General features: G+C 40.7%; 1 protein-coding gene across 1 annotated transcript in view; it reads right to left on the bottom strand.

Annotated features, from left to right (window-relative positions):
- LOC115457648 (stimulated by retinoic acid gene 6 protein-like) overlaps positions 1–18,709 on the bottom strand; it is a 102,638-nt gene that overhangs the window by 29,494 nt on the left and 54,435 nt on the right. The window contains exons 10-11 of the mRNA XM_030187175.1: positions 18,008–18,128; positions 2,985–3,060 (exon numbers count right to left, since the gene is read on the bottom strand). Coding sequence (XP_030043035.1) covers positions 2,985–3,060; positions 18,008–18,128 — 197 coding nt within the window. The remainder of the gene's footprint in view (positions 1–2,984; positions 3,061–18,007; positions 18,129–18,709) is intronic.

Genomic DNA, 18,709 nt, shown 5'->3' with positions numbered 1-18,709 from the left:
CTGGAGGGAGTAGAAAACAATGAGAAGGGATCTCCGAAAGTTAGAATAATGGTCGAGGGTCTGGCAGTTAAAATTTAATGAAAATCTAAACACAGCCTCACACTAGCTATGTATATAAGATATTTGACACACTGTTATCACCCCGTCAGGCATCCAACATACAATGCGTGGGCCCGGCAGACCATCATCTGGCTTGAAAAAAACTCCATACCACTTGCTACCACTAAGGTTGTAATCCTTCTAAGTGTGGGTAGATGCGGAGTATCTAACTCCCTTCAACACAGAATTTCTTTAGATCAATTATTTGCTGTCCTACTAATACAGTCACTATCATATATATAATCAGTCTTCTCAGCCTTGGTGTTCCCGCCAGAAACCACCTAGCCAGATGATGGTGCGCCGGGCCCACGCCTTATAGTCCGCAGTGTCAGGCTGGCTGGGTGGAGTTACTGAGGCTTTTTTCTCCACCATTGTATGTTGGATGTGTGACGGGGTGATAACAGTGTGAGTGTCAAATATCTTATATACATAGCTAGTGTGAGGCTGTGCTTAGATTTTCATTTATCACCTATGCTTGAGTGGACTATTAGTCATTAGACAGTTAAAATTTAATGCCAAGAAGTGCAGAGTGATGCATTTGGGGTGTAGAATCCCAAAAGAGAGATACTGAATAGGAGGGGAGAGATTAGTAAGCTCGACTCAGGAGAGAGACCTTGGGGTGTTGGTGTCAGAGGATATGAAGGTGAAGAAACAATGTGACAAGGCGACAGCCGCGGCTAGAAGGATTCTAGGCTGCATAGAGAGGGGTATAACCAGCAGAAGAAAGGAGGTGTTGATGCCCCTCTACAAGTGAGGCCCCCACTTGGAGTATTGTGTTCAGTTTTGGAGGCCGTATCTGGCTAAAGATGTAAAAAGACTGGAAGCGGTGCAAAGAAAAGCTACAAAAATGGTATGGGATTTGCATTGCAAACCGTATGAGGAGAGACTTGCTGAGCTGAACATGTATACCTTGGAGGAAAGGAGAAAAAGGGGTGACATGATACAGACATTCAAATATTTGAAAGGTATTAATCCGCATACGAACCTTTTCCGGAGACGGGAAGGTGGTAGAACTAGAGGACATGAATTGAGGTTGAGGGGGGACAGACTCAGGAGTAATGTCAGGAAGTATTTTTTCACTGAGAGGGTGGTGGATACATGGAATGCCCTCCCGCGGGAGGTGGTGGAGATGAAAACGGTAATGGAATTCAAACATGTGTGGGATAAACACAAAGGAATCCTGTTTGGAAGGAATGGATCTATGGAATCCTAGCGGACATTGGGAGGCGACGCCAGTATTTGGAGAATAAAACTGGTGCAGGGCGGACTTCTACGGTCTGTGCCCTTAGAAAGGCAGGGACAAATAAAGTATTACGTACCATGTAAAATGAGTTTATCTTGTTGGGCAGACTGGATGGACCATTCAGGTCTTTATCTGCTGTCATTTACTATGTTAGTCAAGTTACTTTGTATTGTTATTGGAATACTTTTACTGCTGTAATTGCCTATTGCTCATGTTTGATCTATTCTTACTGTACACTGCCTTGAGTGAATTCCTTCAAAAAGGCAGTAAATAAATCCTAATAAATAAATAAATAAATAAATAAAATAAATGTTATAGAATAGACCCTCACACAAACAGCAGAAGAATCCCAAACAATCTAAACAGGAAAACAAAAAACAAATTGGGGAATGACCAGTCAAATACCAGCACAAGGGCAATCATTTATTAAAGATAAAACAGACTCGATGCAGTCCTGAGCATTTTGGTGCTAGTGCACCTGCTTCAGGAGCCAAAACAATTCAATCCAGTTGACGTTATAAAGTAAACATTCAAGTATCCAAAAAAGGACTGTGAATGTAACAACATCAACTTGCTAGACCGGTAGTCGATTGGAAACAACAAGTAAACCCAAATGGCATAGTCAACGACACAACTACTACTACTACTACTATTTAGCAGGCACTTTACAGAACAGACCCTAGGACTTATATGCATAATTTATAATTAGTGGTGCCAATCATGCCCATAAGTGCTATTATTCTATACGTGTACAATTATAGAATTGCCCTTTTTACATTTTGCATATACTGGACTGGATATGACTTCATTTGTGTGAGTAGAGAATGTCTGAGGAGAGACAGAGTGATGGGCAACTACCAGGAAAAGTGTTCAGTGCACCCAGGGCTTTGGAATGAGTTAGTGCTCCCCCTCGCCCCCCCCCCCCCCCCCCGCCCGTCAGAAGCTAAAAAGTAATTCCTCGAGATGTTGTAGTTTATTTTATTATTATAATCCGCTTAGAACTTTTTAGTATTAAAAGAATATAAATGTTATGCTATGTCCTCTACACCTGCAGAGGCTGATGGTGTCTCAGCTCATGTGAAGTAGTTTTCCACAAACTGCTTTATTCTGCCTAGATGTGTGTTTGGGTTGGGGGAGTGGTAATGTTACCTTTATTGTGTCCCTCCCCAGATGACTTACTAGATGTCCTCCCATCACTACTTTCCAATCCCTTTCCCTACTGGCCAGGGCCTGGTATATCATCTCCATAAGTCACCCACCCCACACCCAGTGAGTCCCCATTGGAACAGAACATTCAGCCATGATGCTCCAGGCTAGCACCACCATCTAGCCTAGTGGTTAGTGCAGTGGACTTTGATCCTGGGGAACTGAGTTCAATTCCCACTGCAGCTCCTTGTGACTCTGGGCAAGTCACTTAACCCTCCATTGCCCCTGGTACAAAATAAGTACCTGAATATATGTAAACCGCTTTGAATGTAGTTGCAAAAAACCTCAGAAAGGCAGTATATCAAGTCCCATTTCCCATTCCCATCTATGGTCACGTTGCCAGATAATTTTATTATTTTAGAAAGCAATGCGGGGAGTATCTCTATATTCCATTAAAGACACACTACAATAAGTAGAGCTGACAGTTCAAGGTTACCTATAACAGGCCAGTAGATGAAAGACATAGATCACACTAAGAAGCACAGCAGGGAATGTGGAGTAAAACCAGGTCTCTGTGGAAAGACAGAAAGGGAGATAAAGAGTGATGGGATGGGAGTGCATGGAAAACAGCTGCACACCTTACCCCACCCCCAGCTTTCCACACGTACAATCTTTTCTGTTGCCTCTTCCTGGTTACTAGGAGCCAATGTATATTGGTTTGCTCTGGTTTGCTGAATGAAATACACCCAATCTGACCCACAAGAGCATAAGAGCATACAGAATAAGTGCCATAAGAATAGCCATATTGGGTCAGACCGATGGTCCAACAAGGGCCAATCCAGGTCACAAGTACCTGGCAGAATCCCAAAGGGTAGCAAGATTCCAGAATCCCAGAGAGTAGCAAGATTCCGGAATCCCACAGAGTAGCAAGATTCCATGCAGGGTCAGGTCAGTGGTTCATCGAATGCAGCATCCGATCTCTGACAATGCCTAGTCTAGGTTACTTCAGTATGTAGGAGACCTCTTCTCTATTGTTCATGGTGATTTCTAGCCCTGCTTAGGTAATAAGTGTTAATACATCTATCCTCCGAAAACTTCTCCCAGTTATGCTAGTAACTTTCAGCACATCCTCTGGCATCAAATTCACAGCTTCACTGTGCGTTGATACAAATTTTTTCTTAGATTTGTTTTATATGCTATCAGTTAGTTTCTTGGACACCTGGTGTAACCCCCCACCCCTTGATATTGATTCTATGGTGATCAGCGTTTTCTTAAACACCATTGCGGTCGGTAAAAAAAAATCAATCTGGATATTCAGCAATAGTATCCAGATAGTGGCTGTCGCTGAGTAGCTGGACTTGGTTCTGACCAGTTGTGCTATCCGGTTGGTGGATATTCAGACTGCTAACCGTATAGCTATGTGATTAAAGTTAGGACAACCATTTTTGCTACACCCATGGACTGCCCCTGCACTATCTGGATAGTGCCAAGACAATCAGAAAAAATAATTCAGCAGCATTAGCTGGCTAGTGCTATTGAATATCCTTCTCCCTGGCACTTATCTGGATAGGAGCCACTAATACCCAGATAAATGCCTTTGAATTTGACCATATATCTATATCTATATATATATTGGGGGTCAATGTTCAAAGGCATATATATATAGTCAAGTACTATTTGAATATGTGTCCAGTCAAATGCCCGCTTTAATTATGTACTCAGTAATCACAATATTATATACTGCAATATATATATATTTGGATACTACTATGGTTATTATAATTATATGGTTATTATAATTATTCACCCATATGAGGTATCTTCAACCATCAGAGGCGGTACTCCGTTTACTGGCGGTACACTATTATCAGTTTTCATATGGTGAATAGTTCCCATCTTTCTCGTCATTGGTCGTGATATAGAATGCCTATACATATTTCTTGTTGTTTAATGTTCTTAAATAAATTCCTTTAAATACCATTTACTTATAGAAAAAATATATCTTTACTTATCTTTTAACTGATCCTGATATCTTATCAGGCTAGATATCGGGGCTGCATACTGACACGTGTTTCGCTTATTCAGCTTTGTCAAGGTATGCCCCTAAAAAGAGAAAACTAGATCAGTAGAAAATCAGAAACAACAAAGACTGTCTTATCATCCATTATGAGTTAGTTCGATAGTCTGTTACCTTTATGTCTCAAAAAAGAGTACCTGATCCTTCAACCCCTTCAGCCAAGATGGCCGCGCTGTCTAACTCACAGTTTTTAAAGCCGAGGTCACATGGCACCACCAGCCAATCACAGGACTTGTCAAATCAGAGACATCCATTCAATCTCCCTATTAAGCTCATTGGGTTTGAGTGAATTAAGTTTGAAAATCCAGTTTTGCTTCTTATAGTTAAGAGTCTTTTGATAAACATATCCTTTGTGCAAGATACTACTCAAATGCTACGTATTGGATCAACCTATTGTTATGGCTAACCTGGATGTGTCTGTGTTGTATATAAATATTCTGCAAGAATCAGCTTTGTTCCTTATTGAAAAAGTATTGAATAAATGTAGCATGCCATCTAGACTCCCGACCGCATTGCTAATGGATATGGCTACATTGGTTATTTGAAGAAACTATTTCTGGTTTGAAGAAACCTTTTATGAACAAATCCACGGCGTGGCTATGGATAAAACGGTTGCCACTGCCATGGCAACTCTATACATGGCCGAATTTGAAGAGAATAAGTTATATGGATCAATTCAATTTGAGAATGTTTGCTTTTGGAAGCGCTATTTGGATGATATCTTCTTTCTATGGAAAAGCATGGAAGACCAACTATTACAGTTTGTCCAATGGTTAAATCAATTAGATTCTAATTTACAATTTAAATTACATTATTCCATTAAGTTTTTGGATCTCCAGATCCAAAAGAGACCTGATAGTTTCTTTATTACGTTGTAGAGGAAAGCTGTAGATCGTAACAACTATTTGAGATTTCATAGTTTTCATCCATATAAACTTAAAGCAAGCCTCCCAATAAGTCAATTCTTGCGTCTCTGTAGGATATGTTCCACGACAGATGAGTTCAAAATTGAAGCAAAAAAATTGACAAAGCGATTTTTACAGCGGGGATATCCAATGAAAATAATTAAGAAAGCATATTTACGTGCTTGGTATGCACAAAGATCACTTCTATTACAATATAAACGACCAGCCAAAATTGATAAATTAATCTTTGTCATGCCCTATTCTCAAGCTTCAGGTTTTGTAACTAGGGCTATTCATGAACATTGGCATGTGCTTCAATTAGATCTTTGTTTTTCTGATCACTTGATTATAGCTGTACAACATCGTAAAACTATAGGAAAGATGATTAAAAATAAAACTCAAAATATGATAAAGACACTAGATGCAAAACACAGTTACTGTGGTTCATGCCAATGGTGTGGTTTGACTATGGAAGGGGACAGCTGGATTGATCCACATACACACTATAAAATTCAAGCTTATAGGAACACTAATTGCGTTACTAGAAACGTAGTGTATATAATTCAATGCCCTTGTGACAAAATTTATGTAGGGAGAAGCAGTAGACCTATTAAAATTCGACTAACAGAGCATAAATCAAAGATCTCTACACAAGCGGATGAAGCTCCACTGAAGCTCCCAATCTCCTTATGACTACTCCTCAATCTTTTCCTCTCCATCCTTCCCACTCCTTTCCCTCCCAATCTCTTTTCCTTTGCTCATCCTATATTTGTTTTACCTCTCCATGTTCAATTTACATATCCTTATAAAAACCCTTATTACTATGTTTATTACAACTTGTAATACTCTCCTTCAAGACTTTGTAATTCTATTTGCTATGTAAGCCACACTGAACCTGCAATGTCTGGGAAAGCGCGGGGTACAAATGTAATAAATAAATAAATAAATAAAATCATACCATAGCCGATATGTGCAAGGAGAATTATAGATTCAATCGTAAAAGGGAGGGAGGGAGGTAATTTAGAGCAGACTCTTAACTATAAGGAGCAAAACTGGATTTTCAAACTTAATTTAGTTGAACCCAATGGGTCTAATAGAGAGATTGAATGGATGTCTTTGATTTGACAAGTCCTATGATTGGCTGGTGGTGCCATGTGATCTCAGCTTTAAAAACTGTGAGTTAGACACTATGGCCATCTTGGCTGAAGGATCAGGCACTCTTTCTTGAGGCATAAAGGTAACAGACTATCAAATTAACTCATAATGGATGATAAGACAGTCTTTGTTGTGTCTGATTTTCTACTGATCTAGTTTTCTTTTTTTAGGGGCATACCTTGATAAAGCTGAATAAGCGAAACACCTGTCAGTATGCAGCCCCAATATCTAGCCTGATAAGATATCAAGATCAGTTAAAAGATAAGTAAAGATACATTTTTTCTATAAGTGAATGGTATTTAAAGGAATTTATTTAAGAAAGTTAAACAACAAGAAATATGTATAGGTATTCTATACCATGACCAATGAAAGGTGGGAACTATTCACCATATGAAAACTGATAACGGTGTACTGCCAGTAAATGGAGTACCGCCTCCGATGGTCTGAAGATACCTCATATGTGTGAATAATTATAATAACCATAATAGTAATAAAAAATATATATATTGCAGTCTATTTGAATATATAACCATCTCCTAACCTGTTCCACAGGAGCCTAATGTTTAGAGCAGCAGGATGGGAACTAGTAGGTCCAAGTTCAAATCCCATGATAGCTCCTTATGGCCTTGGGCAAGCCATTTAATTCTCTTCTGGAAGCACCCCCCTACCTATGTTGGGGCACATCTGAATCTGGAATCTGTTCATCTCTCCTGATTTCATAAACGTCTAGTCATTGCTTCCCCAAGCTGAAGAGATCCCTCACCTGTTTGGCTTATTCTCATAGAGAAGCTGTTTCATCCCCTTTATCATCTTTATTGCACTATTTAAAGAATTTTTAAAATAGTTTTGCAATATAATTTTTGTGAGAGGGCAACAAAAAGAGCCCACAATACTCACAGTGTTGTCAAACCATAGGTCTTCTTGGAATCTAGTTAAGTTTTGCTATAGTGCACAGTTGGGGTGAAGTGATCCTTAGTTATTTCAGTCCCATTGGTGACATAGAGGGGCATAACCAAACGGCACCGGCCAAATAGATGGCCAGCCATCTATTTGGCCGGTGCCGCAAAAAGCAGTCCCGAACCGTATTATCGAAAAAGATGGCTGGCCATCTTTCGTTTCGATAATACGGTTGGGGCCCGCCAAATGTCAAAGGTTTGAGATGGCCGGCATTGGGTTTTGCCCATAATGGAAACTAATGCCGGCGATCTCAAACCCTGCCAAATCCATGGGTCATGGGAGGAGCCAGCATTTGTAGTGCACTGGTCCCCCTGACATGCCAGGACACCAACCGGGCTCCCTAGGGAGCACTTCTAAAAATTCAAAAAATATATATAACTAGCTCCCAAGTGCATAGCTCCCTTACCTTGGGTGCTGAGCCCCCCAAATCCCCCCCAAACCCACTCCCCACAACTCTATACCATTACCATAGCCCTTATGGGTGAAGGGGGGCACCTACATGTGGGTACAGTGGGTTTTTGGGGGGGGGGTTTGGAGGGCTCCCATTTACCACCACAAGTGTAACAGGTGGGGGGGGATGGGCCTGGGTCCACCTGCCTGAAGTGCACTGCACCCACTAAAAACTGCTCCAGGGACCTGCATACTGCTGTCAGGGAGCTGGGTATGACATTTCAGGCTGGCATAGAGGCTGGCAAAAAAGTTTTTTTTGGGGTGGGAGGGGGTTGGTGACCACTGGGGGAGTAAGGGGAGGTGATCCATGATTCCCTCCGGTGGTCATCTGGTCAATTGGGGCACTTTTTTGAGACTTGGTCCTAAAAAAAATGGACCAAGTGAAGCTGGCGAAATGCTCGTCAGAGCCGGCCATCTTTTTTCCATTATCGGCCGAAGCCAACCATCTGATAACCACGCCCCCATCCCGCCTCCCATACCCTTCCGAAACGCCCCCTTTAACTTTGGCTGGCTCTGCGACGGAAAGCAGTTGGAGCTGGTCAAAATCAGCTTTCCTTTATACCGATTTGGCCAGGTTCAGGAGATGGCCAGCCATCTCCCGATTTGTGTCAGAAGATGGCCGGCGATCTCTTTCGAAAATAAGCTGGATAGTCCAACATGGAGCCAGCTGACTTGAGGTTGGCACCATTTTTGATTACAGGACGGGCAGGGCAGGAGTGACTTGGGATTGCTTAAGCGGCCCCTATCCTTTGGACTGTACTACTATGTGATAAGAGGTGTGTGTATGTGTGTGTGTGTGGGGGGGGGGGGGGGGGGGGGAGCTGAAGGTGCAAGCCAGTGGGGATGGGATTTTTTTAAATGTTTTGTGGGTGGCTTTAATTGGTGTGGGATAGAGTTGGCTGCCAGCTTTTAGGTAGTGTTGTAAAAAGCATGGACTAAAATGTTTCAATGTCCACTAGTGATAAATCTGCATTATTATAAAAAAAAGATCTCATAAATTAATTCAAACTTATACTCAAAATTTCTCAATAATTATACAGATAGAAACAAATGCTTCTATTTCTAATAATGTTTAATGTGCTCATAAATTTTTGAAAGGACTGTCATAGACCGAAAGGTCCAAAAATGTCCACAAGGCAACTAATCATCTCACTTTTATTATTATTAATTTTTTTGTGCCATAATGTGCAAATAGATAAAACTTGAACTTAAATGAACTTTCTTTGCCAAAATTGTTTTGTAATAATGCAGTGCCACAGCTTTTCCCATATATAATACAGTGGTTTTACTCCCATTGTTATGTGATAGTATTTCCTGCACTAGTGATAAATAACAGACACTAAGACACCCCCGCCCCCCACCACACATACACACCCTGAAATAGACCAGATTTAAAAAAAAAAAAAAAAGGTCCAATAAATAAAAGTGATAACATTGAGAAGAAAAAAAAAATAAGAATTTCTTGCCCAGACACTGCTAATATCAATCATGCCTCGCTTAAGAATGAGCCCATCATACTTTCCCATTGCTTCCTTTGAACTGCGGATATGCAGTGGATGTGCATGGCAACATAACTGGAATATAATGATGGGATTCTCATTAGGTGATCAATTTCAGACACCCAAACTGGTCCCTAGTGAACGAGTGCACATCACATCCACACACCATGTAAAACAGCAGATAGGGAACAAGGAAAGAGTGAAGAGATTCTGTCTCAAGGTTCAGATAGCATTGTTCTGTTTTGGTTCACATCAGCAGAACCTCCTGACAAAACTGCCAATTCTAACCATCATAAGAGGGCAGTTTCCAAAAGCCATTTACCTTAGTTAATGTGCTCTGCAAACATTGCCTGCTATCCCTAAGGCTCACAGTGAGCCAAGGTATTCCCAGGGGTTGGAACTACAAGAACATTCATAGGTTATAGTTAGAAAAGGAGCCACAGAAAAAGGAGATTCCACAGCAAATGGTGAAAGGGGATTCTAAAACTTCAAATTATGTTGGAGACAATGTAATCGAGTAAGAACATGTGGTTGACTTGTCCCAATATTCAATATTTTTGGAAACAAGTCCTCGTGATTCTCTCACAGATTACTAATATACCTATAACTAATTCTGCATTAGGAATGCCGTTGGGAGAAGATCCTGAGTGGATAATACTGAAGAACTATAAAAGATTGATTTCTGGTATGTTATTGGCAGCAAGAAGTATAATTGCAAGATACTGGGAAAGGCTGACTCCTCCTTCTGTTACATAATGGTTTTGTAAAGTATGGGGAGTTGTGAATCTGGAGCAAATTACATATGAACTCCAGGATCGCAGGCATGTTTTTGATGCAGACTGGGCCCCTTTCTTCCGCTATATAAAAAATTCTAAATTTTAATAAGACTTGAGTTGATGGTACTATTTTTCTCCAAACAAAGGGGTCCTTTTACTAAGGTACGCTGAAAAATGGTTTGCGGTAGTGTTAGGCGCGTGCTGATCCATTTTTCAATGCGCCTGTAAAAAAGGACTCTTTTAAAATTTTTGCCAAAAATGGATGTGCATCAAAATCAAAATTGCCGCACATCCATTTTGGGTCTGTGACCTTACCGCCATTCATTGACCTAGCAATAAAGTCTCATGCGGTAACCGGGCGGTAATGACCTACGCGCGTCAAATGCCACTCGGAGCATATCCGAAAATAAAAAATTATTTTTCGGCAGTGCATATCGGGCGTGCGCCAAAACTTAAATTACTACAAGAGCCACGCAGTAACCAGGCGGCAACTCCATTTTGGCACGTGTTGAGCATGCGTAGACACTTACGTAGCTTAGTAAAAGGGCCCCAATGTTACTCTTCTTGCGTATTTATAATTTTGTGCAGAGTCTGGGAACATTTAGTGGTCCTTTTACAAAGGTACGGTAAAAAGTGGCCTGTGGTAGTGTGGGTGCGTGAAATTGCCACACACTGAGGCCACTTGTTTCTGTGGCTGGAATTTCCATTATTTTAAATGGAAGTTGTAAATGGCCGTGTGCTAAAAAAAATATTGGTGCATGGCAATTTACTGCCTGAGCCCTTACCGCCACCTATTTAGAAGGTGGTAGGGGCTCACCTGCTAACCTGGTGGTAATCAGACAGCACATGGCAATGACTGATTATTGCCAGGCACGCCTATACTGCGCCCCCATGCTAGAAAATAGAAAAATATTTTATGGCATGGGAAACGCCACGCGGCAAACACAAAACCACCGCAGGGTGCCTGGGTTCACCCCACAGTGGCGCTATTTTACCATGTGCTACATGAATGTTAGCCCTACTGTGGCTTAGTAAAAGGGCCCCTTAGAGATGTTATTGGTGTAGAGAGGGCGGGAAGGAGTTATTGTAGTTTAAATAGATGACAATGTAGTCCTTAAGATTTTTTTTTTTAATTTCTTGGAATTGAAGATTTGTTTGTCTTATGGATGCTTTAACATTATTTAATATATATTTATAGTTGCATCTCTGTTTTAAGATTATTGTTCCTGTTCCCAATACTATTGGGCAATATAACGCTAATTTTTAAAAAGGGTACTGGGGCGATTCAGGAAACTGCAGCCTGGTGAACCTCACCTCAGTGCTGGGTAAAATGGTAGAAACTATTATAAAGAACAAAAATACCCTTTTACTAAACCACATTAAGCACTAATCCACACTTAACACAGGGAAAAAAGGTTTCCTGCAAAACACATTAAAGCATTTTGTGGTAAAATGCTTGTCAGTACGCATTAATTGTTAATTATTTATTTTTTTGGTAATTTTTTGGGAGGGGGGTGTGTCATGGGCAGGGAAGCATTATCCAGCTAGTCATAGGAGCCAACCTTTCAAAATTATTGGGGGTGCTAAGCCCAATGGAAATAATCCCTTCCTGGACACATACAAGGAATTTTTCCAATATTGGGGGTGCTGAAGCACCCATAGCACCCACAGAGTCGGCTCCAATGCAGCTAGTGCGTTTGCATTAGTGCATGCTAACTAGCTAACATGGATTTAACACTGGAACACTTCCTGCCTCCTAGATAGAAGGTGATATGAGCTCCTGCATTAATATTTTACTGGTACCGTACACTAATTTGAACATTAGAATGCGACCAAAAAAAAATATATTAAAAAGCCTGTAATTATGCTGCGCTGAATCTGGCCTTAGTATACGAGAAAGTCCCATGTTAAATGTGCTAAAGCCAGAGTCTAGCATGGTTTAGTAGAAAAGGTCCCTGAAATTACTGAACAAATAGATAGTCATGGTTTAATAGGACAAAACCAAAATGGATTTAGCCAAGGGAAGGCTTACCTCACCAAATTGCTAAATTTTTTGAAGGCGTGGATAAAGGTGAGTAAGTTGGTATTGTATGTCTATATTTTCAGAAAGCATTTGACAAAGTCTCTCATGAGAGACACCTGAAGAAATTTAGAAAATCATGGAAGAGGAGGCAGTGTCCTCTTGTGGACTGGGAACTGGTTAAAGGATAGGAAACAGAGAGGAGATTAAAAGGTCAATGTTCTCAAGAGAGAAAAGTAAATAATGGAGTATCACAGGGATCTGTACTGGGACTAGTGCTTGTTAACATCTTTATAAATCAAATTTGCAGATGATGCAAATTTATTCAAAGTTGCTACAACACAAGTGGATTAAGAGCAATTACAGGACGGCCTTGTGAAACTAGGAGACTGGGCCTCTAAATGGCACATAAAATTTAATGTGGACAAGTGCAAAGTGCGGAAAGAGTAATCTAAATTATAACCACATGATACTAGATTCCATGTTGGGCATCACCATCCATGAAAGTGATCTGGGAATCACTGTGGATGATAGTTGAAATCTTTTGCTCAGTGTGAAGGGAATGGGATTTGATATACTGCCTCTCTGCGGCTACATTCAAAGCAGTTTATATAGTACATACAGGTACTTATTTTGTACTTGGGGCAATAGAGGGTTAGGTGATTTGCCCAGGGTCACAAAGAGCTACAGTGGGAATCAAACCCAGTTCCCTCAGGATCAAAGTCTGCTGCACTAACCACTAGGGTACTCCTCTAAGCAATAGAGAATAAAACAAATAATATAATATCTCTGTACTGCTCTACGGTGCCTCTGCACCTTGTGTAATGTTTGTAATTCTAGTCACCACATTTCAATACAGATATAGCGGGATGGTACAGAGAATGGTGTTCAAAATGGTAACGGAGATTGAATAACTCCTCTATGAGGAAAGGCTAAAGAGATGGCTGAGGGGAGATATGGCAGAGGTCTAGAAAATCCTGATTGGTACAGAAGGACAAACAGGAATCAATTGGTACATTACATCTAGGCTTTCACATTACATCTAGGCTTCTATCTCGCTACCTCCTTTCAGTTCTAAGAGGGTTCCATACCAAGAAAGACCGAACATATTTCTGGGAAATTGTAAAACTCAGATAAGAAAAAACTAAGTACAAATTTTCTGAATAAGTTTTTATATACTTCCTAAAAGAAAGATATGACTGTGATATAAAGAACATTCCAGCAACATCTTTCCATAATCAGGCCCCTTGAACAGCTAAAGATTTCTCAAAAACTGCTAATCTTTTCTTTCCTTTAATGGATGGAAATGTAAGGAAGTTATCAGCATTACATCTCTGAGCTCTATATGAAGATGCAAACTAAAAATGAACAAGCATATAGGTGCCCTTTTGCTAAGCTGCGTAGGTGCCTACTCGCACCCAACGCACGTCAATTTGGAGTTATCACCCGGCTGCCACGTGACCCGAGTGGTAATTTTGTTTTTTATGTGCGTCTGCTACGCACGCTGGAAAATCATTTTTATTTTCTGGCATGTGGCGGAAATCAGGCGGTAATCAGCATTCTATGCATGTAGATGATTACTGCACGGTTACCGTGTGAGACCTTGCTGCTAAGTCAATGGGTGGCGGTAAGGTCTCAGATCCAAAATGGATGCGCGCCAATTTTTATTTTGCCGCACATAAAGTTTTGGCAAAATGTTTTAAAAAAGGTCTTTTTTACAGGTGCGCTGAAAAATGGATCTGTGCATGCCTAAAACATGCGCGTACACTAGCGCAGCCTATTTTTCAGCGCACCTTAGTAAAAGGACCCCATAGTTAGGAATCTGCCCTTGTAGCACTTTAAAGAGGAAACAAGCCAACTTAAATGAAACTTTTGCTGCAATAGGCAACCAGTGAAGCTTAATATAGAAAGAAGAAACACTATCAAACTTTGACAAACCAAATATCAGTCTAATTGCCATATTCTGTACTGTTTGTAGCCTTCTTAATGAACCCTTGGAACAGCGCAAGTAAATCGGATTACAACAATCAAGAGATGGTAACAGTAAAGAATGTACCAGTCGCTCATATTGATTAAATTCAAAAAATCTCGTAATAATACGAAGCTTCTTCATCAAGAAGAAACACTTTTTAACTACAAATTTAACTTGTGATTCTAATGAAATAGTACAATCAATTTGAACCCCCTGAATTTTAATAACTGAAGAAAGTAGAAAATCAACTTGTTGACTGTTTCACAAAGTACAAAGACCAGTGGACATGCCATGAAGTTACTAAGTACTGAATTTAAAATTACTAAGAGAAAGTATTTTTTCACTCATCTCATAATTAAGCTCTGGAATTTGTTGCTGGAGGATGTAGTACAAGCTGTTAGTGTAGCTGGATTTATAAAAGGTTTGGGTAAGTTCCTGGTATAAAAATCCATAAACTGTTACTATGGTAGACCTGGGGAAAGCCACTGCTTATCTCTGGGTGTCGATAGCATGGAATCTTGCTGCTTTTTAGGATTCTGTCACTGGCAGACGCAGGATACTGGGCTTGATGAACATTTGATCTGACCCAATAAGGCAATTCTTATGTTCTTATGAGAAGGTGGGGCAGGGGGGAAAAGAGAAGGAAAGGAAAGAGGGATGCTTCAGTATAGACATATTTTGCATATTCAGTTAGTAGTAATTCTTGTCCAAGGAGTAATGCACTACCTTCTCTTACATGAGCACTCAGTTATGGAATGCATTACCTACAGACTTGAAAGCAATCAACGAAACAACTATCTTTCAAAAATCTCTGAAAACATTCTTCTTCAATAAGGCCTACAATGAGAGCCTATTACCTCACTAAGTCACCTCACCAACCCACTCAATTATGAACGCCCACCTTCTATAAATACCCTAATCACTCTCTTCCTTCTTCTCTCTTCCCTTCCTTGATTGCTTCACATTACTAACTGTATCTGATATCCTGGAATAACAATGTTAACAAATCTATGTAAGCCACATTGAGCCTGCAAATAGGTGGGGGAATGTGGGATACAAATGCAATAAATAATAATAATAATAGTTAATATTAGCCTTGGGAGCAGCAAGGAACACAGGGTTGGATTGAGAATTTCGGTGCTCAAAGGTGAAGTTCTCCTCCATGGCCCCCTTCTGATTCTTCTCCTTCCTGCCCTTCCATGGAATCCCCAGGTTACCTCCCTCCTGTACCCCTTATGCCCACTTCCTGGGCCCTCCTGTCCCCTATTTTAGCTGGTCCAGAGTACATGAATAGCAGCAATAGGAGGGAAAGTCAGCACAAGGTCTGGGAGGGGTGTGGGGGGGGAGGGGAGTTCACAAGCTTTGTGGTGGCACCTCTCCTTGGATAGATTTCCATGGTAACAGGAACCATATGGAAGGAGGAGGCTGGGTTAATACACAACCTGTATACAGGGGGAGAGGAGGGGAGACCATGGTAGGGGGGGGGGGGGGAGAAAGACAGAGAGAGCAGTGAGCCAGTAAGACCTTCTTGTAGCTTAACAGAACATTTGGCTGAAAGCCAGGAAAACCAGAGGTCAAATCCCACTGATGCTCTTTGTGATCTTGTGCAAGTCACTAAACCCTCTACTGCCTAAATAGAAACTTAGGGATCAATATTCAACCTGTGGCAATAAGGCGCTAACACCACATAAAACACTTAGTATTCAATGCCAGGCCTAATCCTGGCACCAGCACTGAATAACAGAGCCATGCCTGCCCCGGAAGTTATCTAGATGTCAGCCAATATTCAGACCTGTACCAAGATAAAGTTGGGACAGCTTTTTTGCTGTCCTAAATTTATCTGGGCACTTACCCGATTAGCAGACCGAAAATCACCACTAACTGGATAACTCCTGGTTCCACCCACAGGGTGAGGCAAAAAAAAAAAAAAAGTACCCCCCCCCCCCCTACACTTTTTTTGCAGTTTTCTCAGCAGCCACTTAGAATTTCAATGAGAAATTTTATATATTTATTTGTTTATTTAGATTTTGCTCACACCTTTTTCAGTAGTAGCTCAAGGTGAGTTACATTCAGGTACATTGGATATTTCTCTGTCCCATACTTATTTAGTCATCATACATATGTCTTTCTATTAAACAACATTTAATTATCTTAAGCTATGTTGATGTTACTGACATTTTAGTGTTACTAGCTAGTGATTTTTTTGCATTAAAAATGTTCAAGCTAAAACACAGCAAAATAACTTTATTCAATGAATAATATGCCAGAATTTTGCGTCAGTGTGAATGTTTAGAGTGTCCATCCCCAGCTTCAACACAGGCCTTCAGTCACTTTGGGAAGTTCTTAACAGCCTTGTCGATTGTTCCCTGTGATAGGCTGTCCCAGCTTATCTGCAGCGCTCACTTGACTTGGTGATTGCGGTTTTAGGTGGACCTTGTGATAGGCTCCCAACATTGTTCTCCAGACAAAAGTCTACATCACTGTGACATCATTAACAAAAAGCTGATACCCCCCTTTTTTTTTTTTCCAAATAATGGTAATGTTACAGTGCAAGCATTTTTGAATGCACGAAAATTGTTGGGTTAAGCTAAAAAGTCTGTAACTTTGCCATGTTTAAAGATAATCTCATTCCTCTCAGCACATAAACATGGATAGTAGCAACAAATAAAGCTGTAAAATTTCATGTTGAAATTCCAAGTGGTTCCTGAGACCACAGCAAAAAACTCAAGGGGCGGGGGGTTACTCTTTTTGCCTTACCCTGTAGACTCTGCTCCTGGACTGTCCCAGAACTACCTAGATAGTACCGCAGTGGTCTGCCCAGATTTTGAGCAATAGTATCCATTTATGTGCCACTGAAAATCTGAGGATTACTCAGTTGTCTCTAGCTGAATACTGGCCTTTTCAATTGTGAGCCTTCTGGGGACAGAGAAATACCCAATGTGTCTGAGTATAACTTGCCTTGAGCTACCACTGACAAAAGTGTGAGCTACATTCAAATCCTTCTTTCTTGGTAATTTTCAAGCCCCCTCTCTATAGGTGCCCCAGTTAGTCACCTTGCTGAACCCCCCCCCCCCCAACATGTGATGCAGTTTTGCCATCTCTCCATGCATTGAAAGTACAGAACTTATTTGGCGCCTTCAGAATTTCACACTGCAGGCTGGTGGCTTGGCTATATTATCTGGGTTTGATATTCAGCCAGCAGACTCAGTGTTTTCCTAACCACAGCCAGCATATATGCCTAGAATTTCAATGCCAAGCCATGTCTGGACTCTGACATTGAATTTCCAGGTTTATGGAGCCACTGAAACCATAGGTGGGAAAATGTGGGATAAAAATGCAATAAATAAATAAATAACTGATTAAGTTTGACAATCAGCATTTAACTGGCAATGGTGAATTGCATAAAGGTAGGACTTTTATGTGGTCTTATTTATGCAGCTACATTGGCCGGTTAAGTGCTGAATATTGGCACTTAACCAGCCAAGTGCTGACTGTGCCCCAGAATGCCCCCAAAATACCTGGTTTTGAGTTTGGCACCAATCGGTTAAGTGTCACTTAAAATAAGTGGTTAGCCCAGAATAATCAATTTAACCAGCCAGGACCCTTTCTGGCCGGTTAAATCACTTTGAATATCAATCCCCTCTATGTATAAATCTGGGCTTGCCTGGATGAAGAATTGTCAAATACTGAAGACGCTTGAACTCTGACCTTTCAGAATGAATAAAATCTTGTTGGTGTTGTTAATATATGATACATTCACAGTGTTCAGAATCCAGGAATCTAATATCTTCATAGCTTTAGGTGAGAGGTAAAAATCTGCCAGGATGAACTGTAAAGTAATAATAGGGTTAATGGTGAAAGCAAAAGGAAGGGTTCGTTCAAGATAGAGAGAAGGAATAAGGAAGATACAGACCATTACCAGTAATGGGAACAGGGGCGGAGAAGTAAGGGGAAAGACACAGTTACCAGAGATCAAAGCATGTAGACCAAAGTGAAGGGAAGGATAGCAAAGCTTATAACTTTTTGAGACCTGCTTACCTGAGTTGGGTGGTGAGATGAGGGTGGGGGAGGGGAGGTTGAGAAGTTATACATACCATCTCTCTGCCTCTTTCTTCCTCCCCCATGGAACTGTATCCTGCTTAATTAATATTCTCTATCAGACTACAAAATGCTCTTGCCTCCTTTCCTATGGGTTTTTGGTTGTTTGATTTTGTTTCTGTCTTTCTCTGATCTCCTTTTTCTTCTCCCTCTTTATCTTTTGTTCAGTAGTAAATATTTTAGCCTTCTTTCTTTCTTTCTTTCTTTCTTTCTTTCTTTCTTTCTTTCTTTCTTTCTTTCTTTCTTTCTTTCTTTCTTTCTTTCTCCTCTTCACATTCTTCCTGCCTGCTCGCCTTTCCCCGTTCCCCTCCT

Source organism: Microcaecilia unicolor, chromosome 1, assembly GCF_901765095.1.
Source record: "Microcaecilia unicolor chromosome 1, aMicUni1.1, whole genome shotgun sequence".
NCBI lineage: Eukaryota > Metazoa > Chordata > Amphibia > Gymnophiona > Siphonopidae > Microcaecilia > Microcaecilia unicolor.
The sequence above is the reverse complement of the archived record's forward strand: the minus strand, read 5'-3'. Positions and strand labels throughout refer to the sequence as shown.